The 26,196-nt window shown below is 46.0% G+C and overlaps 1 protein-coding gene across 2 annotated transcripts in view; it reads left to right on the top strand.

The window, feature by feature from the left end:
* Positions 1-26,196, top strand: part of PAPPA (pappalysin 1) — a 167,177-nt gene that overhangs the window by 110,344 nt on the left and 30,637 nt on the right. The window contains exons 11-15 of one of the 2 annotated variants that reach the window (XM_048965610.1): positions 7,251-7,364; positions 7,782-7,917; positions 11,729-11,942; positions 20,351-20,519; positions 22,094-24,858. In XM_048965610.1, coding sequence (XP_048821567.1) covers positions 7,251-7,364; positions 7,782-7,917; positions 11,729-11,942; positions 20,351-20,519; positions 22,094-22,345 — 885 coding nt within the window. In that variant the 3' untranslated portion in view covers positions 22,346-24,858. Of the gene's footprint in view, positions 1-7,250; positions 7,365-7,781; positions 7,918-11,728; positions 11,943-20,350; positions 20,520-22,093; positions 24,859-26,196 lie in introns of those variants that run through there. The other variant, XM_048965609.1, reaches the window with a different exon arrangement.

Genomic DNA, 26,196 nt, shown 5'->3' on the forward strand with positions numbered 1-26,196 from the left:
TTTCCACAGGTCCAGCTAGCATCCTCCGTATTTTGATTACACCTGGCTGGATGTCAAAGCCAGTGTGGGTTTGGGAGAGGGCCAGTCAGAATTGATATACAGGTTGTTGTTTTTTTTTTTCAGGTATACCATGTGTGATTTTGATTTTTAACTCATTTGTTTTAAATGAAGTTTGCTTTGAGTTTGGAGATAACAGAAATTCAAAGGAGAGCTTAAACAGCGACTGCTTGATTTAAAATCTGAACTACATTGCTTATATGGACTCTTTGGAAGTGAAATAACTGCGTTTTTTTTTGAGAGAGCTGAAGTTAATAACACACGTTGGATGCACATGCAATCTGGGCCATCATCTGATGGAAATCCCTGCAGCTCTCGTTTGCTTTCCTGAAATTAAGTCAACTTACATGACAAAATAAAATAGCCCTTGCATCTCCCACTCATTTTTGAATGGGAGCCCTGTGTTACATCCAGTACTCTACCCTGAAAAATTTCCCTTTGGTAATGAACACTATCATTTTTTACTGTATAAGTAGAGGAATTTATCATCCTGTCACACTGCAAGCAAACTACAGATGCCAGCATTGGTATTTCCACACACTTAAAGGTCATTTCTCAATTAATAAAAAATCCAGCCAGTCCTTCAGCTGAAAATTGTGGTTCTTTGTTAAGCAAACTGTAGTAACAGGCTAATTGAATGCCAGGCCTGCAAGATCCAGACACCATCAGCTGCTCCAGATTCAAATGGGAGGGGGCTGTGCTGGACGCAGCAAGTGGCAGTGGGGCTTTATTCCATCCTGCACGAGACACAGCCAGCCTCTCAATCCCACCACCAGATCCTGTTCTTCATTACACAGGTAAAAGGACAGATGCGATTTCCCCTTATTTTTGAGCCAACTGAATCTGGGAGTAATACAGCATCAGTGTGTTACCTCGGGAGTTTTATCAGCTTCCAGTTGATACGGCTTTTCTGTTAATCACCTGCCTGCATGCCTTTGTCCTGGAGAAAAGCAACCACACTACAGTTCTTCATCTTTTGCCTTCCGACCTCTAAGTACCCCAACCAAAATGGGCAAAAACAGACAAAGAACACAGAATTTAGGCAGGCTGTGTTTCAGACTCATTCCTTGCCACTTTAAAAGCACCGCTACTCAACAAGTGTATTGCTGCAAACAAATGAGGCACAGAGGACCAGGAGAGGTTTGGAGTAGAAGCTGCAGTTTATAAATATCAGAGATCAGGGAGAGTTGCTGTTTAGGATGAATAGAAGGCTACTGAATGGGAGAAGACACAAGTTTCATGATTTTACACTTTTAGTCTGTGCTGCTGAATCTGTTTTGCTTTTTCTTCCTTGTGTTTACAATTACAGAGTGTTGTAAATCCATGGTTTCTGCACAGAAAAGTAATGTATAGATACCAGTTCAGATAAAATAACTTTGAATGTTTTCCTTAAATTTAGGTAGCCGACGTGAAATGACCCAATACTGACTGGAGGTGGAGGAACAGCCATTGCTGGAGGTGTTGAAGAAAAGGGCAGATGTGGCACTGAGTGGCCAGGACAGTCAGAAGCATGGGGTGATGCTTGGACTGGGTGATATTATTGGTCTTTCCAGCCTCAGTGATTCTATGCTGGTCAGCCAGGTGCTGACCTGAATCTCCTGACAGGAAAATCTAGAAGAGTGGAAATACCATATCCAGAACACCAGTGAGGACATTTGTCCTACAAGCTGTGTGATTAGAACCTTGGAGAAAATCCTGAGCAAAGTTTCTGAAGTCCTGTATATCAAACTATTTGTGTACAATTTCCATCTGAGCTCTGTGGGCTCTAGAGGTTTGAAATGATCTTGGAAATTGGCTGATTTCTGTGGTGTTTGTTGGAACCCAAATGGTGGCCTTTTTAATGGTCCAGTGCTCCCTAATATGGGCAATTTCTTTTTTTGTTTCTTTCTGTAACTCCAACCCAATTCCCAGCCGAAATGAGGAGAGCAGTGCAACAGCTTTCAGAACAGATTGGAGGTCTGTGCTGCAGCAGGCAAACTGGGGGTGTCCATGTGGCAATCAAGCTGCCTTGTAATACTGGGCAGTGAGCAGGCAGGAACCTTTCTGATATTTAGCAACCGCACCATCAGTGGGAAAAATTGACCTTAGATCTGCAAGAATAATAGCATACTGAAGAATAGAATGTCTGGGTAATGGTCAGCTCCATTTCTGGCAGTGAAGAGAGGAGGGTTTCATCTAAAAGGGATGTGTTAAAATGATGCATGTGTCATGGCTGAGATGCTCTGGTATTTGTTGAGTTAAATATAAATAACATCCTGCTGAGCTGAATGCTAAAAATTATAGGCTAATTAGGGTTCATTAGTACAGTCGAAATCTGTTCTTCAGCTGGATCTTCAAACAGAATGCCTGTTTGTGCCTCCACAGATCTCCTATCGGTGTGTGAGTGTTTCCATGTGCTTGTATAGCCTCACTTGGGACATTCTGTGCTCCACAAATAGATGCTACTGTGAGTTTTATCAGTGGATCCTCCTCCTGTTTGTTTTGGGGTTACAATTTTGCAAATGGGACAAACCCACAGCATTGTCTCAGTGCAGAAGTGGCAACAGGAATGGGGAGGGAGAGGCAGCAGTGTGGTGTTTGGGATACGATAGCCACATCCCCCCTTTGCTGTCTGATGGACAGACACTTCTGATGGCCATTCCCAGCCGTACGTAGCCTGCAGACATGGTCTGGAGAAAGCCCTGCCATGGGGAACAGATGGGTCTGGGGAAAAGACAGATTTGCTGTGCTCAGCGCCTGTGGGCATGCAGACAGGCACGTCCGCTCCCACCGCGGGTGCCAGCGCTGAGCAGGGCAGCGTCCCAGTTTGAATAGCAGTTTTGCCTGTCTGCATTTAGGATTCTTTTGATACAACGACGTGAGAGTTGAGAACTTCCAGTGTCTGCAAAGCCTGTGGTGTCAGGCTGTGCTTGCTCAATGGGAAGGACAGGGCCGGATGTCATTGATGCGTGTTTAACCCACTCCTGTGGGAGGCATCTCCTTCACGTGTATGCATCTCTTCATAACGTCTGAGCACCTTTTCTGTGGTTATCATAGAATCACAGAGTGGCTTAGGTTGGTGTAGACCTTAAAGATCATCTAGTTCCAACCCTCTGCCATGGGTGGGGTTGCCAGCCACTAGGTCAGGCTGCCCAGAGCCCCAGTCTGGCCCTAAATGTCTCCAGAGATGGGGCAGTGGCATTTACCTTCAGGATACCTTTGTGATGTGGGGCAGTATCATTTTCACCTTACCAATGTGGGCTGGAGAAGCCCAGTACCCAGGACCACGTGCCAAGCCCTCAGGAATGATGATCCTTAACATGTGGTGTGCTGGCAATAGACCCTCCAACACAACAAAACATTTCATGGCAGCAATGCAATGAGAGGTAATGGCCTTAAGTTGTGCCAGAGGAGATTCAGGTTAGATATTAGGAAAAATTTCCTCTCCAAAAGAGTGGTCTTGAGCAGTCTGCCCATGGAAGAAGTGGATTCACTGTCCTCAGAGGTGGGAGATGTGGCACTGATCAACACGGTCAGTGGGCATGGTGAGAGTGGGTTGGGGTTGGACTTGGTCATCTTAGAGCTCTTTTCCAACTTTGAACCTGTGAGGCCAAAGGCAGGCACCATTGCTCTGGTCTTGGCGTGGGCTTACAGTGGAACATCCTGCGGTGCTGTCTGCAATCTACCTGTTACTCATGGGATGGCTGGACCAATATTCACGAGGACCAATATTCACAAGGCTGCCTTCCGAAATTTGGTCTTCAACAAATTTTCCCACATTACCTGGAGGGAAAAAACGTTACGAGGAAATGAAGCTGGTTGCAATACTGAATGTTTTTTAGATGTGGCAATGAACTGAGCACTCCTGATATATCACTTTTCCCTTCCTGCTGACACATTCTTTGGTCCCCTTGAGTGAGAGAAGGAAAACAGGAGAGGCGGTTTGAAGAACATGCTGTCCCTGTGATTGACAGGGGGCTGTGTAAATCAGTCAAAGGGAATCCTCCAGGCATTCCCTCTTGTGAGAAGATCCCACAGTGCTCTCTGGCCACGCTCATTCTGTCTTTCGATGTTTGTGTACAAAGTGTGTGGGTGGGAGACGAGCTGGATTAGAACCTCTGAAAGGAACAGACATAAACTTTTTTAATTGAAAGCAGCTTTCTAGGGAGGGGTATGGCATGGGCTTCCAGTAAGTAGACACAAATAGTCCCCAAATAGTTTGGAACAGAGGCTGGACTCCTATGGTTCTCATTGCTGTGTGGGGCTGAGAACCTGGATAAGCCCTAGTGAGTGAAGTTTTGAGTCTTGCCTGATTCCGTCATTCTTCAAAGCAAATACTTTAGTGTGTGGTAACACCCTGAAATGAAAAGTACATCTATCCCTTCTTCCCTCCGCAGCTGTCAGGTGCTTTAACTGCTGTTTTTCATCATTGTAGCAAACAGGAGGATGTTAGAAAATAATTTATTTCTCCTAAGCCTGAATTTGTAGCCATGAGGAGAAGTGATGCTGTCTTCCAGGCCATTGAAATGGACTGAGATGCTTTTTTTCTAATCTTTTTGTCTCCTAGTGCTCCTTTCTTGTGTGTTTTCTTCCCCCTGCATGCAGCTGTCCCGTACTGCTCAACTGTGGCTCAGGAGTGATGGCATGGCAGTAATAGATGCCTTCACACTGCTGACATCTTTAGGGATGCCCTGGAGGCAGAGGTGTGAAAGGCTGTCTGAGCAAGTGGTTCCGACTTTGCCATTGTTCAGTGACACTCAGTTGCTTGTTAGAATTGGAAAGGGGATATGTTTGCCACAAGTAGGTTATTGGAACCATTTATCTAATCAGGTTGTTACTAAAATCTCAAGGAATATGTTAGCACCAGGTGGGTTTGCTGGATAGCAGCTAGTGTAAGAGAGGCTCTCGAAGTCACTCTTACTATCGCATCCGTTGGACGTTCCCCATACTTGCCAATCATACTCTTCTCATGGAAGAACACTTTACCCCAGCGCTGTTTGGAATCCCTTGACTGAGGAGCAATGCATCAGCCTCAGCAGGAAGGAGCCAGTCGAACCTGCTGGAATCAGAACACTCTCCCAAGGCTGCACAGCCTCCAACACAGGCTCTTTATGCTCAGGTTTTTGCTGATAGTCTCAGGCAGAACCAGAAAGTGCTGGAGTTCACGCACACGCACACAAATCAAACAAGGCATTTAGAAGTTATCAGAGATTTCCAATCCACCTCAGCAGGGGTTTATTTTGGGTTTGATTCAAACTTTTGGTGAAGGTTCGGGTGAGTTTTTAATACAGGTTTTCACTCATCCATCAAGTGGCACTTAAAACACACTGAATGTCAGGAATCTTATTTGTTTCAACCACCTTTTTGGAGCAGTAGAGATGGAGGAGATATAACAACAAAATCACATAAAAGTAATGAGACCTTTGTTCATGTCAAAGAGCTCTCTGACCATATAAATTGCAGATGTGGGTAAGATAAATTCCCTAGCTGGAGAGGTATTAAAATAAAAACCACGCTCCCAACAAGAGACAGGCTGCTGAAAATGCAAGAAGGGAGAATTGCGAAATGGTACATGTCGAATTGCTGGCCTGGATTTCAAATGCCAAAGATAGTTTATGTAAAGCCTTGCTCTGCTGTAAAATGTAACACTATCCACTGGCTAGCCTCAATGAAGCTTGGTCACAGTTGTTTTAAAAAATAAATAAACTAAAAATCTTCTTCCAGCCCATTAAAGCTGATTTATGTTTTGCCCATAGATTCCTCTGTGCTGGATCTTGAGGGACTCAGATTATAGAAGTGATTACCTCACTCTTGGCCAATCTGGTTTCTCGTTCCCAGGCATCCCAGGCTCTCTTTGTATTGCACTGACTTTGCCTGTTGGGACCAAGAGGTCTCACACAGCTACCAAGCAGGCATAGGACTTTGAAAGATTAAAAGCACCTCCGTTAATACCCTCATTATACTTCAAGGTTTTCATTTTGTTTGAATAATCAGGAAAATTGCTTATGGGAATGGCTGTAATGACAGCACGTCACCATCAGGTTGCTCGGTTAATTCTCCAGCCTTGGAAAGAAATCTCATAATGTCCCCCAAAGTACGTGGCTTCACTTAGCACCTGATGCAAGTGCCTGTGCCCCGGGCTCCCCACGTCGCACACCCACCAGGCTGCCTGGGCCCCCCGGGTTGCAACTCGCAGCTCTGCTGCCAGCACACTGCGTGGCCATGAGGAATTGCCTCCCTCCCCATCCGCTACCCAAGTGATGTGGATGTTAGCAGGTATTCTTCTGATGAAAGCAGTCCTGGAGTGCAGCTGTTGTCTTTTGGATTGTGCATCTTTCCTTTCTTGTTCTTCCTTGGGGAATGAAGGCTTTATGAAGGCAGTGGCCATGCATGTTCCTTTTTTTTTTTTCTTTCTTTTTTTGGGTTCAAGCAGTATCACTGCATTGTGCGGTTTCAGGGTAAATCCTACCATTTCTTGCAGCTTTGTTTCTAGATATTGATGGCACTGCAAGACTGTGGTACTTAAATTCAGGCATTCTCTCATTTGGGCTTTTCATCTGTGCCAGCATTTGGGATTCATCTACTCGTTCTTCACTGAAAAGAGAAATAATAATCCCATTGCTGCCTGCCATGGAAAGTACTGTAGATATAAGAAAACGATTCAAATTACAGAAACTAGTTAACAAAAAGAGAAACGAGTTTGCTGAAATTGGGTTGTACTTTCCTGGCTACGCCTCTTTCCAAGTTTATATGGCCATCTGTGGCTTCCCTGGGGTTACAGCAACATGCAGGTTTAAATAGGACATTGCTTGAGTACTGTGGAGAGCATCTGCAGACTGTCTGTGCTTGGAGTTGGCATGTTCAGAAGCGGTCGTCACTTCGAGTCCAGAGGGAAGAGCTGCGGTCTGTTTGGGTGGGAGCAGAGCTGGGCTGCACGCTGTCAAGGCCCTTGTTGTACCAAATTAAGAGGGAACTGTTGGCTGCCATCCGGCTGCTGTGAGCCTTTTGCTCCTTTTTATGTTTCGGTTTTTCTCATTGAGGTGGAAGACCTGGAAACTTAACTTTTGAATAACCTCGTGGTATTTAGAAATGTCACTGGTGTGTATTATTTTATCCTAGCAGTGCACCTGGACTTTTCTCCCCTGCTTTAAATAGTCACAGTCCTTCCCTGCTGACACCTACATCTGTTTGGATGTTTCTTCTTTCTCCCTCAGACGTGTCGCACGAAGGTGATTGACCTGAATGATGGTGTTTCCCAGTATGCCTGGTATCCCTGCACTGCCAACTTCCAGTACTCCCACATGGCACAGACCATTTTCTGGCTAAAGGTAAGCAGTAAGACTTGTGAACAACACGCGTTTCTTTGCCTGCTTGTATGAAGTTGCTCCACTAGACAAAATACCATGGGACTGCCTTCCCAGGGCCAAGCAGCAACTTTCTTTGAAGTATGTTTAGTGGGAAATGGCAAAACAAAGTCTCTGAACACCATCTAGGGAGTCAGTGGTGAAGTCCATTCCTGTGGCAGGTCTAGAGAGTTTCTTAGAGGTTGCAGCTCCAGCTGCAGGGCTTTTTAACTCCAGTTTAAGCTAGTTTGTGTAGGAGAGATTGGAAGAGAAGACGTCTCCGTGACCTGGAATGAAAATTGATCTTTTAATAGTTCAACATTGGCTCTTTGTATTTTTTTCAAGTACAGCACATCTGCACTTTTCTCCATCTAAACCCATGTGGGGCTTTTGTTTTCCCAGGCTTACTTTTCCACGCCGATGGTGGCTGCAGCAGTCCTTGTCCACTTGGTAACTGATGGGACCTATTACCTGGATCAGAAGCAGGAGACCATTGGTGTGCAGCTGTTTGACACCAAAGAGCAAAGCCACGATCTGGGTGAGATTGTATTGAATTTAAGGCCCTCTTTATTGCTAGTGTAATGGAAGCTCCATTCACAAATTATGACATGTACTCCAACTTAGTTTTTTCAAGGTCAGACAGAAAGAATGCTTGCTTAATGCCCCAAGACCTGAGTTTGACTGGAGTCTGTGGAAAGCGATGGAACATTTTGCCCAGACATTTCTCCATACCTCTCCATTTTCAGAAGAGTTTAGTTCCCATTTAGTCATTAGAATAAGATCACGTTAGTGCTTCATGCAGAGAACCCCCCCGGAGGGACATTTACAGTGATACAGATGAATTGCTGGTAGCAGAGAAAGAGACATTAACCCCATTCTGTGGCAGCTGGAGCAGCAAATGCTTCTGTTTCACAAGGTGTAGTTGGTTGGATTGCCCGGTCAGAAGGGGCTGCATCTAGCCCTGCTCGCAGGGAGGTTTCCACAGCTGTTTAATGGTCTGGAAACTGCATCTTCTAAAGCTTCATTGTAATACCTCCCATAAGCTCTGGAAGGGATCCAGGGATGGCTGCTGAGCCAGCTGTGTGAGGGCCATTTGCTAGTGCCATTGTCCAGCGTAAGAAAATCATCATCAAGATGCTTTGATGCCTTACAATGGAAAAGCTTTATTACTCATACAGATCCTTTTCTTTCTGGGGTAACAGCCTCTTCATGAGAAACATCAGTTCACCTAGGGCAAAATGTGCCAGGTTTGATGAAGGTCAAACAAGGTCCACGTGGGCTGGATGAGAGATGCGTTGCCTCAAGCCTGTGCCTGGCAGAAGCTATGGACCTGCTAGTCATGGTGAAGTCCCTGGGTAGACTGTTTGTACCTCTGCTTCGAGGACAAATACCTGGGAAAGTTGTGTCTCATGCTCTGATTACATCTGCATTTGAGCTTGAGGACCAAGGAGCTCTCCCTGGCTCCCAGCTCTGTGGGCAGGGTAGGGCTTGTGAAGTTCTTTTCCAGCCTTCCTTTGCCCTTTTATGAACTGGGAAGAAAGCTGACAGTGCCATCTTGAAAGCTTTAAGGCAACTCATCCCCCTCCCCCAGCTTTCTGTGCCCAGAATTTTGTGGTTTCAACAAGCTCAAACCCCAAGAAGAAGGGACACGCATAAGTGAAAGGTGTTGGATGACTGTCCAGTGTAATATGTAATGTTGGTGGGATGTAGAACAAAAGAAAGACAGTGTGAGTGTTGTCTCTTGTCAGAGAACAAAGAGAAATTCAGAGCAATTGTGCAGGTTGAGTCAGAATAGCTCCCAGTTGGCCAGAGCCCTGGATTGGTTTTTATCCTCCATTTGCAAAACAGTGGCACATAGCTCTTTCCCTCTGAGAAATAAATGACGGAGACTCAAACGTGCCAACAAATACTTAATGCAATATTTTGTAAAGACACAGATTATGAGAGAAAGAGAACAAGAAAGAGGAGCAAAGAGGAAACTGAGGGTGAGGTTATGAAATCCTGGATGAAGTTGCGACATGGCTTTGGCACGGTTTAAGCCGATGCCTGCAGATCTCCCCGGCTGAGATGCTCCCTTCATCATAGAAGAGCCCCTCTGACCTTCTCAGGGAGGCTCTCCTGGAGCAGAGGAGAGGTGTAGGTAGGTTACCCAGTACTTTTCACTCAGGCAGAGCTCCCATTGCTGCTTTCACTGAGGTCTCAGTGCAGCACATAGCCCTTTTCCCCTATGTTTCATTTGATATTTTTGAATTATCACAGCAACAAGCTGGAAGCTGCAGCTGAGATTCAAACTTTGGCATACACTGGATGCAGGACAGTTGGCCAGCCCTAAACAGCTGCAAATGACAAGTCCAGCCAGAAGGTAGAAGCAGTGTTTTAAAGCTTGGTCAGTCCTCAGTGCACTAAAGCTCACACCCACGAGCAAAGTTTGCAGTGTATCCAGAAGTTCTGTTTCCTCTCTGACCAGAACGAGGTTTTTTCCATGTGGACTCCCAGAAAATAATGAGAAACTTCTTTTGAGCTTTGGTAGGAGATGGAGAGGCTGGGATGCCAAACACCAGCATTGTTAATTCAGAGTATTTGTAGATACTGGGGTGCATTACAAGGGGCACTGAGGGCTCAAAAGGTGGACACAGAGCAATGGGGGCAAATGTGGACAGCTCTCACTGCCCTGCCATGGGCCCCTGTGCTGTCCTGGGTGATTTTTTTGCTGATGAAGTCAGGTTGATTAAATGAACTTGACTTGTTAAGCCTCTGTTTAAGTTGTTGGGATCAGAAAGCACCAGCAACTGCAGCACAGCTCTGAGGTCTGGTTTGTTGTGGACACCACCTGAGTGCAAGGAATGAAACTGAAGTGAATAAACAGCCTCATACCATAAGATCTTTTTTGGCTTTCCATCAGAGAAGGCAGAAACTTCCAAGGAATTTGGGAACTCAGGATTTCAAGTATTAACTGCACCTGTTTGTAAGTGAGAAACGTGCACCGTTCCACAAGGAGCTGATATCAAAAGACTTGTGGGAGGCAAGTAGACAGGGGGGTTATTTCAGGGTCAAATAAAGACCAAAACAATGAGATGTTGGCTTTTTTTTTTTAGTATTTTTTTTATTTTTATTACAGAAGGATTGTTTTAAAGGAGAAGGTAGGAGATGTTTAAAGAAATCTGTCTTAATTCACAGGAAATCACTTTCTAAGGAGAAAAAAATGAAAACTTTTTTTTTTTTTTTTTTTTTTTTTTTAAATTCCTCCCCTTTTGAACCAAGAAACCTGAACTGGAAAAAAATAATAATAATAATAGTGATCCCTGAGCCAGTTAAACATGCAAATAGGATTTGTTTTATTTCAAAGTCGGGAGCGTATCGGGGTAGCCAAAGGGCCTGGGCCAAAGCCGTTGCTGGGGGAGCTCCAGCAATGTGAGTGGAGCCGAAGCCAAGCGGATCCTCGGCGCGATGCCACGGAGCTGCTGGGGCAGGGCTTTGCTGTCAGCCACCCAGCCTGAGCCTGCAGGAAGGGGTGCTGAGGACAGGAGGCGGCTGTCTGTTCTCTCAGCTGCCCCCCAGGTGCGTTGGGCCCGTGGGAAGTCAGGTGGGGATTTCATCCTGATGGCCACGAGCACCTGCTCTGCTGGAAATGGGTCTGAAAAGTCCCCTCAGCACCTCTTTGGTGCTGCTGAGCACCTCAACCTCTTGAGATGCTTTTATTTTCTTGAGATGCAATTCTTGTCACCTGTGAAATCTTCAGAGGGTCCATCACCCTCACTTCTCTTTTCAGGACCACCTTTGCCCTTTTTAGGAAAGAGCGAGATATCCCAAGGCTGGAAACCATTAATGAAAAGCAAAACTGAGCACACTTGGCATACAGGTCATGCAAAAGAAAAAAAAAAAAAAGGAGGAAAAGTTTTATGTTGGGTGCTAATGACATGCACAGCTACAAACAAGCCACTGGTGCACTGCCCATGGTGCACAAAGCCACCCAGCCTGCCGGTCCCATTTGATGCACGGGATAAAGGCTCCAACTGTCCCCTCCGACTGGTTTCGCAATAGCTCAACTCCGCTTCCTCCGTGATGGTTGCTCCTGATTTAACAGAGCACAATAGAAATGTGGCTGTGGTCTAAAGAGAGTCTGCCGCGCTCACCGAGAGAATGGCAGCCTTTCTTCAGCTGTCTGCAGGGATATACTTCTGTGCTAAGCTCTCCAGAGCGATTTGGGAAGCCCCTCCAGGCAGCTTACCATAACTTTTCAGCTCTATAGGGCCATTCCTATGGGTGAAATGCTTCTGAAGTGCTCACGGCTTCGGGAAGTGATTGTGCTCGTTCTGACCCTTCCTCTGATCTTGTCTCTCCTCTGGCAGGTGTCCACGTCCTGAGCTGCAGGAACAATCCCCTGATTATCCCCGTCATCCATGACCTCAGTCACCCTTTTTATCACACCCAGGCTGTCCTCATTAGCTTCAGCTCCCAGTTTGTGGCCATCTCCGGGGTGGCCCTGCGTTCCTTCCACAACTTCGACCCCATCACCGTCAGCAGCTGCCAGCGAGGACAGACGTACAGCCCAGCAGAGCAGAGGTGAGCCGCCGGCCCGCGCCCTCGCCCCCACCCACCGCCCCACACCGGGCAGGGAGGGCAGGGGGGCACCGAGCCTGAACCCTGCTGACCCCTTTGTGCTGCCGCTGAGAAACTGGCGCTGTTCTTATTGAGCAGGATGGATGGGACATTTAACCCGTATAGGATACCGCTAGTGAATTATTTCCTCTTCCTTTCTCCTCCCTCCTTTATCCTGCGCTTGGAATTGGGGCCAGTTAACACCCCGTGCGTCCCCCCGCTTGCAGCCGCTCACACGTCGGCCCGGATCTGGCCGGCTTTGTGCTGCTGAAGCGCTGGGGGGACCTCCCATGGAAGCGTCCATGCAGGCACAAAGTGATGCCCTGCATCCTGCCTGGTGCTCAGCCCCGCGCTCCCAGCCTTGCGGTGCTCCCACGGCTGCGGCAGTGCCCTCCGCACCTCTCCGGATCCTTCCCGCGTTCTGAAAAGCTCAGTGGGACCCCCCAGGATGAAAGGTTTATGGCTGCCGTTTTATTCTTGTTGTTATTGCAGACACATCAATAGATCACCACCAACCCCTCTCGGTCTCTGCTTTACAGCATCCCACAGAGATGCTGACCTTTGGTGGCCTCTGGTGCGGCAGCTTTGCGGAGCCTTTCAGCGGAGCGGTGAAAAGAAGAGGGGAGAATTGAGCAAAACCCCTGAAAGAATCATTTTTTTTTTCCTGCTGTGAATTCCAAGTTGTGAGCGGTCGTCATAGCATAGCGGCAGCAATAGTAAAACAAGTCGCACATCCCAGCAAAGCTCTGCTCAGCCTCCTAAGCAGGCTGTCAGGTTTTTGATAATGTTCTGGCGTGCTTTTAGGAGCTGCTTTGATTCCAGGAAAGGGGGGAGGGTGAGAAAGGGGAGAGGGAAGGGAAAATAATAATAAAGAGGAAAAAAAAAAGAAAAAAGAGTATATCTATAGCTAAATCAATCCAGTCAGTGTGTTCTGACCTAGATTCAAGGAGTCTGATCGTTCCGTGCAGTAGGTTGTGTAAATGGAGAGGCCCAAAGACAGCAGCACCGAGCTGCAGATGAAAAGTGCAGTTTGTGCATGTTTGGCCAAAGCCCAGTGCAGGAGGGACAGAAAAAGAGGGAGAAGGACCTGTGGAAGGTGCAAAGCACAGGGAGCACACGGGGGCACAGGACCGCATTCCTCCCTCTCGTTTTGCAGTGGGGACTGAACCGTTTGTTCACTTACGAAATTAGAAGTGCTCTGTGTTTAGAAAGTTATTTCCTTATTAAAAAATGCTTTCCCCTTAGGCAAAGCTTCAGAGGGCCTCTGCAGTGCAGGGACGCAGCCTTGAGAAATCTCCTGAAGAAGGATCACCATCTCTTTGCTGCTTTTTTTTTTTTTCTCCTTTTCCTTGAATTTTTGGGAGTGTTTCGTGTTGCCAGTGCAGCTCACTGTCCCAGCCCTTTGCTCTCTAACACATCAGCCACTGCCCTTCTTGTTCAGGGGAACATTGCAGGTCTTGCAGGTTGCAGTGCTGGGTTGGACTTTGAGCTGCCCATGTCAGTCAAGGAACCAGAGACTGAAAGAGAGCCCTGATCCAAAGCCAGTTGAAATCAAGTGGGGTTTTTTCCACTGAGTGCAGTGCTGTAATGGAAGATATCCATCTGGCCCTGTGGTGAGATCATTTGGGGTGACGGTGTGTGCTGTCTTCTGTACCATGAGCTCTAAGCAGTTCCAAGATGTTGTGTGTTGAGCTGTGCAGCCAAGAGGCAGGTGAGCATCAAGGCCCCTTGCTCCCTTTCTGCTTCATTGTTTTCCCCAGTGAGAACATAGAGAAGGACTTCTTGTATTCATCTTAACCAGGTTAGGGGCTGGGTACTCCCCTTTTACCACTCATGTTCTTTGCCAGACCTCATCTGAGCATGATCCCATGCAGCCCACACTTCCTACTACCCTTTCCCCACTGGTTGCATTTGCCTGATACAATTTCTTTTTATTTAGTTATTTTTGAAAGGAACTTTTCCTTCTTGTGCACAAGCATTGACTTCACCGCTTTCATTTTCCTTAGGTAAACATGGATATTTTTGCCCGCTTTTTGGCTTCTCTCTACAAGAGATATTATTTCTCTCTCTTCAAGGAGAATTATTTTGGTTGGAGAGGATTTATAGGCAGATACAGGCACTTCTAGGCAAGGGTGCAGACTTTAAATATGTGAGTGAAAAGAAATATATTGGCCCTTAAATGTGAACACCGTTTTTATTATGAGGGTGAATGGATCTTTCCCATGAGTTAGGGGCAACCTAATAAATGATAATAAAACACGTGCTCTTCTTTTTCCTCCTCAAAATATGCATTACAGTTTATACTTTAAAAGAGAAAAAGGAGCTTAAATGTAAAAATCCCATCCAACTTTATAGGTAGCTGTCCTTAGCCATCGTTAGCTCTTTTTGAAAATCCATTCCATCCTTCTGAAGGCGTTTATAGAGGATTTAAGAAAATTCTCCGTGCTTTCCAGTTGTGTTTTTCCAGTTGTTGTTGTTGTTTTCTGCCACAGCTGACCACAAGCTTTACCCAACTGCTGGAGATGGGCTGTAAAAGCAATGAGCTTTATTTTCACATTGCATTCCTCAGACCAGATATGGCGACCAGTTAGTTCTCTGGCACTGTTTTTGTACTTATGCAGCTGAAATGATTGTGCTTGTATTATTTCCTGTTCAGCCTTGTGGAGAAGATATAGGTCAGAGGGCATGGTAGAGATGGATGATCTTAGTGGTCCTTTCCAACTTTAATGACTCTATGATTCTGTGGCAGTGAAATGGGATGAGCAGAAGCAGTCGTACCGTTCCCCCCAACGCGGTCATTTGAGCACCATGGAAACCTGTGCATTCGGGCTGCCTTTGGCAGTGGTTCCTCACCAGTCAGGACTTTGACTTTGTCGCCATGTAGGAAACAAGAGCAGGGGCTGCCCACGCCTGGCAAGGCATTCCCTGCCTTCTCCTGGGGCAGCATTCCCCCTTCATCCCACCTGGTCCCAAGGAGGAGGAGCCCACTCCATCCCCTTTGCTCTGTCTTGTTCTCTTCTGCTGTCAGCTCCTCCAACAAGAAATTAAATCTTCAGTAGTGTAGCAAACGCAATTGCCCTTTATAACTGTAGTTATTTTTTTTTCCTTTTTATACCAAAAGAACAGGTCTCCTCATCTCTGTTTTTGTTATTTAATGCAGCTTTCTATGTACTGTGTGGGCCGCCTTTCCCCTGCCCCTTCCCCCTGCCCTGTGTTCTGTCATTAAGCACAATCTCTGTCAGCTTGGTTCTGGTGAAATTAATGAATTTCTCACAGAACTGTTAATCATAGGAGCTTTGGTCTGTGACATGTGTTATAATTCAGTGGGTTTTTAACCTTCGCCCCATTTTGGTAATTGGCAGACGGCATCATTTGGCTTTTATTAAAGTGGAACGCGATGCCATTTCTTTGTTTGTGGAGAGCTGGCGGGGCTGTGAGCACACAGGCACCCAGGCCTGCCCCAGTGTGTGGGGCCCTGAGTGCGTTATGGGCTCCACAGGGCCCCTGGGCAGCACAGCTCACAATATGGGGTGCACCAAGCCCATCCCTGGGGCCATTGCCCCATCAAATGTGGGGACAGGCATGCCCTGCCTCTGCTCCCCCACAGCTCACCTGGGGCTGGATGGAGTGTTTTCAGTAAATCTCAATGTTGTTGTGCATTCCTGACCCCACCTGTTTGCATCCAGGGGTTTGTTGGGATTGCTGTTGGGGTCGGACTGGGCAGCACTGCAGTCAGATTGCTGAGGGGATCGTGGCTGCGGTGTCTGCACTGTTGGTCTCTCTCATGGACCAGATGTGATGCAAACAGGGCTGCCCTGCTCTTCCAATGGCGTGATCAGCACAGGCTCACCAGTCCCCATCTTGCTCCAGGATTCAGGTAGATTTCTTTGAGTTTTTTGTGTTCGTACAAGGAGATCAATTTGGGTTTATTTGGAAATCCAAAGAAAATAAACTCATTGCCACCCTTGCAGTTCGTACCTTTTTCACTTCTGAAGCTGCAGCAAAGAATGTGAAGGCAGCCTTTGCTTCTCCAAATGGCACATCTGTCTTTGGATTAGAGAGAGAACTTACTCCTGTCTTCAGAGGGAGAAGACAAACTTACTGTAACCATAAATCTTTCCAGAAACACCCTCAGAAGGCCATATGGTGTGAGATGTATGCATGGTGCTACTGAACAAAACCTCGGGATGCTCCAGGTCTGCAGCCTAGGTTGGCCTAGGCTGAGGAACAGGGACTTTGTGAACTGGATGATGGTTGAAGTTCTCTCGTACACAGATGTGTGCTGCATTCCTTTATGCTCACCTATGCATATATATGTGCCAAAGCTGTCGCTAAGGAAGCAGGTAATTGGGGCACTGTGTTAAGATGAGTTTTTGGAAAAGTGCTTGACCCCAAGGTTAAGGAAAAAAACATTTGGCTGCTGTAAGCTTTTCGAAGGAGGAAGTGCTGGTTTGTTTTTGTGTGAGGAAGGAAGAGTTCCACTTAATTGTTACAATTTTCTATAAACATGTTAAAATACAAATGTTTCTAGGATTGTGTCACCGAGACCCCAATTTAGCAAAGCCTCCAGCTATTTGCTTACATCCCCCTGTAGTCAAATCTATCACTGGGACTTAACCATGCTTTTGAAGTTAAGCACATATTTAAGTGCCTTGCTGAACTGGGGCCAATATTGGCACAGAGAAATAAAGATTTAGAGGCTAATGACTGAGCTCATTTAGATTAGGGATGGGCAGAATGGATTTGAGTAAAGTAAGAACTGGCTTAGAACTTCAGCTTGCATGTGAAACTAACACAGCTCAGGGCTTTTTACATCACTGAAATGGTTTGTCTTGATCTGTGTTTTTAACATACTGCGGGCAGTGGAAACTACAAAAAAATTCTTGCACTCAGCGGTGCAAAAATGTTGTTTTAGGAAGTTGTTCGTTCTTAGAGCAAGAACAGGAACAGGTGAATCATGAGGTGGATCTGGTAAAATACACAACGTCAGAGAATAAGCCAGGCATCAAAGCTTGATTCCTATTTATATTGGAATGTTGAGTGGTCTTTGGGTCACTTTCCTGGCTTTTGTCCAGTACTTTTGCAAGCAATTCCCAGATGCATCTGGGGAGTCAGGATAGACCAGGGATGACTTGGAATAGGCAGTGTTGATGAAGTCACCCAGTTTTGATTGCAAGAAAATGGGTTGAGCTGTCCCATGCCAGGAAGCAACATCAGTTATAGTAGAAGTGATTTAATGCTCAGATACTCTATATTGTTTCTTTCCAGAGTACTTCACAGTTTCTGGAACATGTGATGATTAACCACTGTTAAATGACAGTACCCAAGCAAGAGCTTCTGTAACCCACAGTTCTGTAATACGGATGTGATGGGTTCTTTGTCTAAGTTTCCTACTTGCAGATATTCATTTCTCCTTTATTCCACATTTGCAGAACTCAATTCAAGATCGTGACTTCAAAATTCATTGGGATTTATGGCTGACAGTAGCTGATACCAAATTGGAACCAGTAGCTAGAGAACCAGAAATATTTAAATTAGAAACATTTGGTGGCAGTGGTTGTTTTTTTACAAAAGTGAATGGTTGTATTGTTTGTCACTGAAGTCATTCATATAGAGTTACAGACAGAGAGAGCTGCCCAGATGATCTGCTAACCAAGGCATAATCTGGAGCCTGGGGGGGGGTGGCTAAAAATGTTCCCTGGCCAGTTAAGAAGACCACAAGGGGACTTGTAAACAGAAAGAAGAACATCACAATAAGTGTTTCTTAATGCCTTTGTCTGTGGCGTTTCAGTTCTGTAGGACTTTTAAGCCCAGGCTTGCTCATCTGGTGTCCTGATCTGAACTCTAGAAATTAGATTCTTTCTCTCCTTTACATTGAAGGAAATGGAAAGCAATGCCACTTCTTGTGTTGCTCCACGTTTCTCCAGATTTCTCTTTGTGCAAGTTGCAAAAGTTTTCTTAGGCTCATCCTTCCTTTGGAAGCCATTCAAGCCTGAATTCAGTTCTACATCGGTGCGTTGAACATTGGTTAACATGAGACATTATATGAAAGAGGTCTTCTGTTATTTTACTTCTCCAAGTTTTGTGCAAAAATGTTTTCAGATTTTGCATGTTTTGCAATGGGCATGAAGGTTTGCAATATTGTGCTTCTGAGAATGGCTTGGCGGCGATGTTCATGTTTTTCCTCAATGAGTCAACTTCCTTGTCTCTGGAGTCTTGGCATGGAAGGAACTCATATGGCAGCTTCACTGTCTGAAAAATGGAGGGGAATGAAATAATGCTTAGATTTCACATGTAGGTGAACTGGGACACGTGGTGAGGATTCAGTGAAGCATCATTCATCGGTTACGCTCTCTGAGCGTCCATGTTCAGACACTCATCTGATTAACTGGTGATGTACTCAACTGGTGACTACCCAGCTGCCCTGGGCAGCCTCACGTGCTGCAGTTCATGCTCTTGGCTGATTTGTATTGGGCATTTGATTCATATTGGGCATTGTCTATTCTCACCTTGTTTCCCTGCAGGAGGAGGCCACCTGGGCTCTAGGATGTACCAGCCAGTTGTTCTTCCCCCGTCTCATGCACAGCCTTACTCATCAGTGAAAAGTGAAATCAGTGGCAGTTTAAATTTGTAGGTCAAGCAGTGAGTTGCAGTGACTGGAAAACATGTATGAAGCCCTTGGTGGAGAGGGGTCCTATGGAAGCAGGGTCATCGTGCTCTGTGATGAGCACCACTTATCAGTCATACTGCTGGCAGACCGCGTGCTATGTGTTGTGTATGAGGGTACTGAGCTGGCCAGTGCAGAGGCAGAATTCTTATTCCTCAGCCCCATTGATGTCAGTACTTTGTGCAGGGTGAGAAAATAAGATCTGTTTGAATGTAGGAATTGCGTACAGCCCATCACACTGCAGGGAAGGGCTGCCACTGAACAAGCAACCTTAAATTACAGGCAGCAAGCACTTCTCATATAGCACTGGTCTGGGACAGAGAAATGAGCTGTGGAGATCATAATGCTGTCATTTCACCTGGCACGGAACTCAGCAGAGACATGTGCAAATGTGCTTCTCCATCGCTGATGTGGGCATAACAACACCAGCCCAGGTGTCTCACAAGGGTGTCATGAAAATTAATTAGATTATGTCTGCACAATGCTTTGAACACAGCAAAACATCATGGACATGCTAAGTCCTGTGCTTAGTGAGGTGGATGGCTTTTTGGTGGCTCTTAACCTGTTTTCTAGGAGATAGGAATATCTGGCTTGTAATGAGTTTCAAGAGATGTGTGTTGATGCATTACTTCCTTCTGTAACTTCTGGTGTTTTGGGTTCTTCACTCATAAAGTTGGTGAATGGTGTCAAGATTTTCCCTCCTCAGAATTTAGCTGTATGTAACTTAAATTCAGTTTAACTCTCAGCAAAGGCAAATTGCTTTGTAGAAGTCTTTAACCCCAGAAACTCTGTCACAAATCCAGCAGAATATTTTTGCATTTTCTTTAGGATTCTCAATACTTTCATTGCCCTGGAGCCGAGGGACCGTCCCACACTTCATTTCACGATATGCTAAAATGTTTGACTCAGGTCATCAGAAATGGTTAAAGATCTGATGTCTGCTAGACATCTCCGAGTATACAGGAATAAAACAAAATGCTCTTTTTACAAGTTATGCTGAATGTTAGAATAATTCACGGCAGGGAGAGCGCTGAGTTTCCATCTGGGGAAACATTTTCTGGATGGCAGGACAGCAACCAGAGAGATCTGAAATGACAGCATGCTGCTGAGCTTGATAAGAGCTTATCAACACAGCTACACGACTGATATTTGGTGTTCCCCGTGAAGTGGAATAAAGTGGATGTGTTGATTGCTATCGAGTTTCGCAGAGATAAGAGAAACCCTTCCTCACACGTACACACATGCACAGTTATCACTGGCAGTATCAGGCACTCTTGAATTCAGCAGAGACTGTAGCTCGGATGGGGCACTGCTCTGGAAGGATTGCTCACATGTACAGATGCATGTGATTGCTCACATGTACAGATGCATGTTGGTACAGCGCAGGAAGGCCATGCTGCTGTTGTTTGTGTTGTTTCTCTCTGAGAGTGTTGCAGAACAGAAAGCCGTTCTGCAGACTTGGCAGGCCTTTCCCTTTTGCCACAAGACCCGTCATTTGCTCTCGTTGTCATCACCATTCCCACTGCCCCTGTCCTTCAGAAGATGCAGCTAAAGGGTGTGCTGGTTGGTCAGGAGCAATTTGCTGAGTGGATCCGGCGTGCAATCATATCCCTGCAGCCTGGCACACAAGCTTGCTTTTTTTTTGTTTTTTTTTTGAATGGACTAAAGGAACTGAATGCAGATGCCACTTCTTGTCTCCCCACAGCTGTGTCCATTACTCCTGCGAAGCCACAGACTGCCAGAAGCTGGAGATCGACAACGCGTTGCTGAACTGCACCGGGGGCGGGTGGTACAACGGAGCCCAGTGCAACGTGAGCTGCAGGACGGGCTACATTCTGCAAGTCCAGAGGGATGACGATCTCAGCAAGAGCCAGGTTTGTGCTGCTGGTTTTGTGTGACCGACAAAAGATGGATAAGCAAATGGGTGTGGAGAAGTTGAGAAATAACCCAAAATCTCAGCTCAGCTTTGGGACAGGACCTTATCCAAATAGTTTTTGTCCAAGTAGGAGCCATCTGAGTGCGTGAAGAGGTTCTGACAGTGAGCAAATCTCAGATGTTGCCCAATTTTAGAGATTTTAGGGAGTTGAAACTAGATGATCATTATGGCCCTTTTCAACCCAGGCCATTCTATGATTCTATGATTTTTCAACCCAGAATGTTTAATTGTGTGCACAGGCCTTCTCTGATCTCACTGGCTTTACTCAACCAAATGGAGTTTCTTGGGTTGTTTTTTTGGGGGAGTGGGGTGTTTATTTTTCTATTTTTTTTCTATTTTTCAGTTTCTAAGCAAAATTTCTCCTTTTGTTCCTAGTGTTGGGGCTAACAATGTCTTAACTCCTTTGCAGCATCTCAGTCCACCTGCTTCCCAGCACACTGAAATGCACATCAGGGAGGGGGAAGCATGTAAATCTGTTTGCTTCCAACCAAAGCATAGAAAACTCATCCCAGTGGTTTGGGTTTCATTTGCTGTTCTCCTGCAGTAATCTAATCTCACAAATGCACATGGCCCAGTGCAGAGCACGAGGCATTCAGAAGAACTGCCAGTTTCCTTAAGCACTGGGAAAACGCACAGATGCATTATTTGGGGGCAAAATGTGCACATGGTATATGGGCATGTGCCTGAAGCAGAGGTCTTGTCATGATGGGGTGGTGGTGGCCTCCATTGGCACCTTCCTGCCTGCTGTGGGACAGCACACACATCTGGGGCTGGGGGCAGGCAGCTGCTCTCGGCAGCTTGTCTGTAGTTGTGAACTATCGTGTTCTTCACGAGCTCCCAGAGAGGGGAGACAGAGAGGAGGGGAATGAGTCAGCCCTTTCAACTCAATTACAAAACAAATACAGGACCCCGCGAGCTGGGCCTCTTCCACCCTAATTGGCATCAGCACCAGAACCCCAGCTCCAGCTGAGCAGTTTTACAGAACAGAAAACAAGTTCTCAAACGAGCCTGAATGGCTGAACCAGGAAATAGTTGGAAATGATCTGTACATTGAGCGCACAGGAATCCAAAACCAAATAAAACAGCCTAAACGTGTTTCACCAGCGCTGCGTTATTTAAATGCAAAAAGTACCTTTTAGGGAGGCTCAGCCAACTGTGTATGGTTTTGCTCTGAGAAGTTTGGTTTCGGAGCCTTGATCAGATTCATATGACAGGAGCGGAGGCTTTTAGCACCCTTAGCTAATGTGATTCACTGCTTATTACAACATCCTTCCTCTCGCTCTGCTCTACTATTGCACTTTTTGTCTTTTTACCACTGAAACAATCTGAGAGCCCTATGGATTTGTTTGCTCTGTGCTGTGCAGGGATGGAGTGAAGCATCTTAGAGATGTCCCTGCTCAGCAGAGTGCTATCAGCACATGCTTTGCAAGTATATGCATGTGCTTCAGAGGTCTGTTGAACAGGAACAGACAGTTTCTTTCCACATCATCTTGTTTTATTTCTTTCTGTAAGGTGTTTGAAGCCAGAATTTGTGGAACGTGCATGCAAGAAATGAACTATCAGAGCAACTCCAGAATCTGTGGTTTGGACTCCTTGCATTGTGTTGTATTGAATTGCATGGTGCTCCTGCCACAAATCTTTCCCAGCTTCGGTTCTTCTTCTGATCACAGGCAGTTGGAGATGAGATGGGATACGTGGCTTGTTATCTCTGCTCATGGGACTTCATGCTTTTCCATAAAGCTGGTGGTTCTTTCACTGCTGTAATTCAGTTGGGTTTGTGTCCTGGTTAGACTGGTTGGTGGGATGAGGGCTGTATTTTTCCTGCTTAACTGACAGTGTGGAGGGGTCCACAAGGAGGAGGAAGGAAAGGAGTTTTATACATGCTGATACTTCATTCTTGAGGGAGAAGGAGACAAAGGAGAGGTGCAGTGCCTCAAAGAGCAGCCCAAACATTGGTGGCCCATGACTGCAGCATGCTGCTGATGACTGACACACAAGTGAGGACGCTCTGGTTTAGCATCTGAACCACATCCATCTTCTGTAATTCACTGAAAGGCAGGAAAAAAAATTAAAAGAAAAGATGAACAGAGAATTAAAAGCAAAGTTTTCAAAAGCACCTTGGAGATGGAAGGGCACAAGTCACATTTCAAATCAATCTTTTACTTCTAAAGGTTTTTTGAAAATCATCCGAACAGTTCCTGCACTTTCTGGCCTCTGTGTCTTCTTGAAGCCACCATTTTAAAAAAGCTTGGGGAAAAAAAACTTCATTCATCTTTGCTCTCTGAGAAGTTCCTGTTCCCAAACCCTGTAAAACTCCATAAAATCACCAAACCCTAAAACACATCAGCCCCATGTGCAGCAGAAACCATTTGCTGCTGTTAAAACGAAACAAAACAAAACCTGAGCTGTTTTCTTTCTCTGAGGCTCCCTCTCATCTTCATTTAGGGATTTCGACAACAACAAAATGGGCTGGCATACTGATGGAGGCAGAGCCATCACGTATCTTTTTCACAAAGAAGATCCTGGGATGTTTTCATTTTCCCCCAATGTCCTCCCACCCCCCTGACAACTCCATCGCTCTTTCTTCTTCTCTCTCCCACTTCCCCCCTTTGTCTTTCACTGCCTTCCTCCCCCTTGTCCTTCACTGAAAGCCCCGCTCATTCAGTTCCTTGTTGTCATCTCTCCTTGAAGCTACCACCACTGCTGCTCTGGTCAAGAGGTGTTATTTAAAACCCAGCAGCTCCCTAATGTTGTGCAAAGGCATCATCAATCATGCCAGGAAAAGAAAGCAAGGCTCATGTGGGTTCAATTAGAGGCACAGTAGTGGGCAGAAGTGGAAGAATACTTAGAGGGGAGGGCACAGCTGTTCATTTTTAAGGAGAGGAAACTTCACACGTGAAGCATCGCTTGAAGAAGGAGCCAGCTGGGATCTCGGGCAGCAGGAAGGAGACATGAATTCTCCCAAGCTCTTAAAAGTCCCAAGAAACAAATCTTTCTGACACTAGATTTGTTTAAATTTGCATCCTCTCCACTGCATTTCAACCTGTATTTTTTTCTTCTTCTCTCCTTCTCTCCTGCCCTCCCTCCTTGCCTAAACCTCTTTTGGAAGGCAGGACGCAAAGGGAAGCGGTTGCTGCGATGCCAGTCAAAGCAGCACAAAGTGCCCAAAGTGACAGCTAATAAACCAGATGAGAAAACCGAGTGCTTTGCGTGGGCTGCTGTGCGCAGGGTGACCTTGTCAGAGCAGACAGGCGAAACAGGCACATGCCTGCTCAGGCGTCAGGTGGGAGATCTGCAAAGGCAGGCGCAGATGCTGCCACAAAGACCCGACGTCGGATCCCAGGGCAGCAGTGCTTGGGCTGTGCTGTATGCAGATAGCCCGAGGTGTTTCCTTCTGAGGTCCTGCAGCCAGGTGCTGCCGTGATCCCACCCTCCGGTGGCACATTTGGGAAGGAGAAGCTGTAAGCCAGTGGGTGCCATCTGCAATGCTTTCTGGGGTAGCGTTGTCCTCTGCGCTTAAAATCAAAGCCATCGTCGTGCTGCATGGTGGGAAGCTGGCTCTGTTATGTCCTGCTACACGCATGCACTCCTATCACTTGAAGTTATGCTGCTTAGTGATAGACGTGCTCTAAAATGTTTCATTATTACACGTGACCATCAGCTTCCATCATATAAAGTGTGGAATAAATCACTGGAAAAAGATGAGAAGTATGGGTCCTACCCACATGGGCTCTGCTTCTCTGCATGGGAATGGCCATGCCAGTGTGCCAGGAGAAGAAAAAGGCATCTGGGTCTGCAAGGAGGTGACTCTTCCAGACTGGTTAGTAGTTTTGTTGGGAAAGTACCATGGAGAAAATGCCAGAGTTGAGAACGTGCAGAAGACTGATCTTTTGTCACATCGAGTTCTAGAAGGCTGAAATAAAGCACAGTGAGGTATAGCTGTACCAGGAGATCACTTCCAAGGTAGGGTGGCCCCAGGGATGCTGCATTTCCAAAAGGCTGTCATGTCCTGCAGCCTTCAGCTAACAAAGACCATGCCCTCACAAGTGCTGGCTTGGACAAGACATTGTTGCCCATTTTTGTAAGGTGTGACTGTTGTGCATAGATATTGCATCTGTTTCCATTTTTGTATTATATTCTGTAATTTGAACTCCTTATTTGGTGTTCTGTAGAACAGCATCTGATACGCAGTTCTGTCACTGGAGAAACTCCCTTGTGCCCCACAGTGTGTTTCAACAGCAGGTATCAGCTAGAAGGAGCAATCTTTTATTCTCAAACTAGATCACACCAAGACAAAGCAATGAATTCTTGGAGTGGAAGCTCCATCACTGATAGAGCCTCCCTATGCTAGGTGTAGAGCTAGCATCCAGCAGCATACAGTCCCAGACCCTTTTCCTTTATGTTTGGATAGCCCCTTGGGTTTATGCTTTAACCTCCTGCTGTTGAGGTTTCCTGCAGCCACAGTGCTGGAGCACAACTCGATAACAGCATCTCCTAAGGGGGATGCAGGCTTTGCTGTGTCCTGGAGCCGCCCAGCCTGGAACACAAGTGTGCTGCTGCTGCTATGCACGTGCAATATGAAGACATGGGAATATGCTGTCATCTCTTCTCCTATGGCCATCAGAATTACACAGCAACCTCCTGAAAACACAGACATCTTCAAGTCATCATCTAGCTACAGAATATGTATGTATATAATAGTGCAAACAATCCACTGGACAATAAAGAATTAAGAGCCACAGGGGAGCAAAATGACTGGAATGAGAACACAGAGTGTCATTTCACCTGAGCATTCCATGAATCCCCAAATGTGCTACTCTAAATGTGTAGAAAAGGCATTTTTTTTCTATCAGCAGTGCTCCCTGTTTAAATAAACTGCATGGTCTAGAAAAGGGGTTTTGTGCCCACTTGGGAAGTGTCCAGTTTCTCAGCTCTGGGACTGCTTTTTCCATTCTGAATGCAACCATATATCAAAGAGAGACAGGTCTGAACTTCTGCTGAAACCATTAGGGTGTTTTTGCAAAAAGGGAATCCAGGTCTCTTTGATGTGTGCTAGAAAAATTTCCCTTCCTTTTATAAAGCCAGATCAATGGCTGGCGGTGCAAATCTCCTGCGAGCGTACCAGCCTGAATAAAATATTCCCCAGGGACAAAGGAGTGCTGCTGTACAGCTTGGTCAGATTCCTCGCTGGTATCTTCCCCTTCCACAGTATCTTGTGTTTGTGTTTCTCACATTTCTCTTTCTCCCGTCCCTCTCTTTATTCTGGTATGGGGGGAAGAGTTGTGCTTTCAAAATCATCGCATCTAATCTGTGACCATTTTCCCTTCTTGGTTAGAAGGCAGATGTGTTGTTTATTCTGTACTCAGGATTTTGGTCTGCTGCATTGTTGGGTTATTCCTCAAATCCATAGAAGTGTAGTTTTGATGTAGCTATTGACATTACGGTGGCTTTGGGGAAGTCAGAGCACAGTAACTAACTCTATTCAACCTCTCTTGTTGAGAGTTTCTGCCAAGTAAACATATGGGCAGAATGCTCTTGGGTCTGTCCATTGCAGAATCCTACAGGAGGAGTCTATCTGTCAAGTGTGCATGGCCCTGGTGCCCCAAGGCACTCCA

The sequence above is a fragment of the Lagopus muta genome, chromosome 19, assembly GCF_023343835.1.
Source record: "Lagopus muta isolate bLagMut1 chromosome 19, bLagMut1 primary, whole genome shotgun sequence".
NCBI lineage: Eukaryota > Metazoa > Chordata > Aves > Galliformes > Phasianidae > Lagopus > Lagopus muta.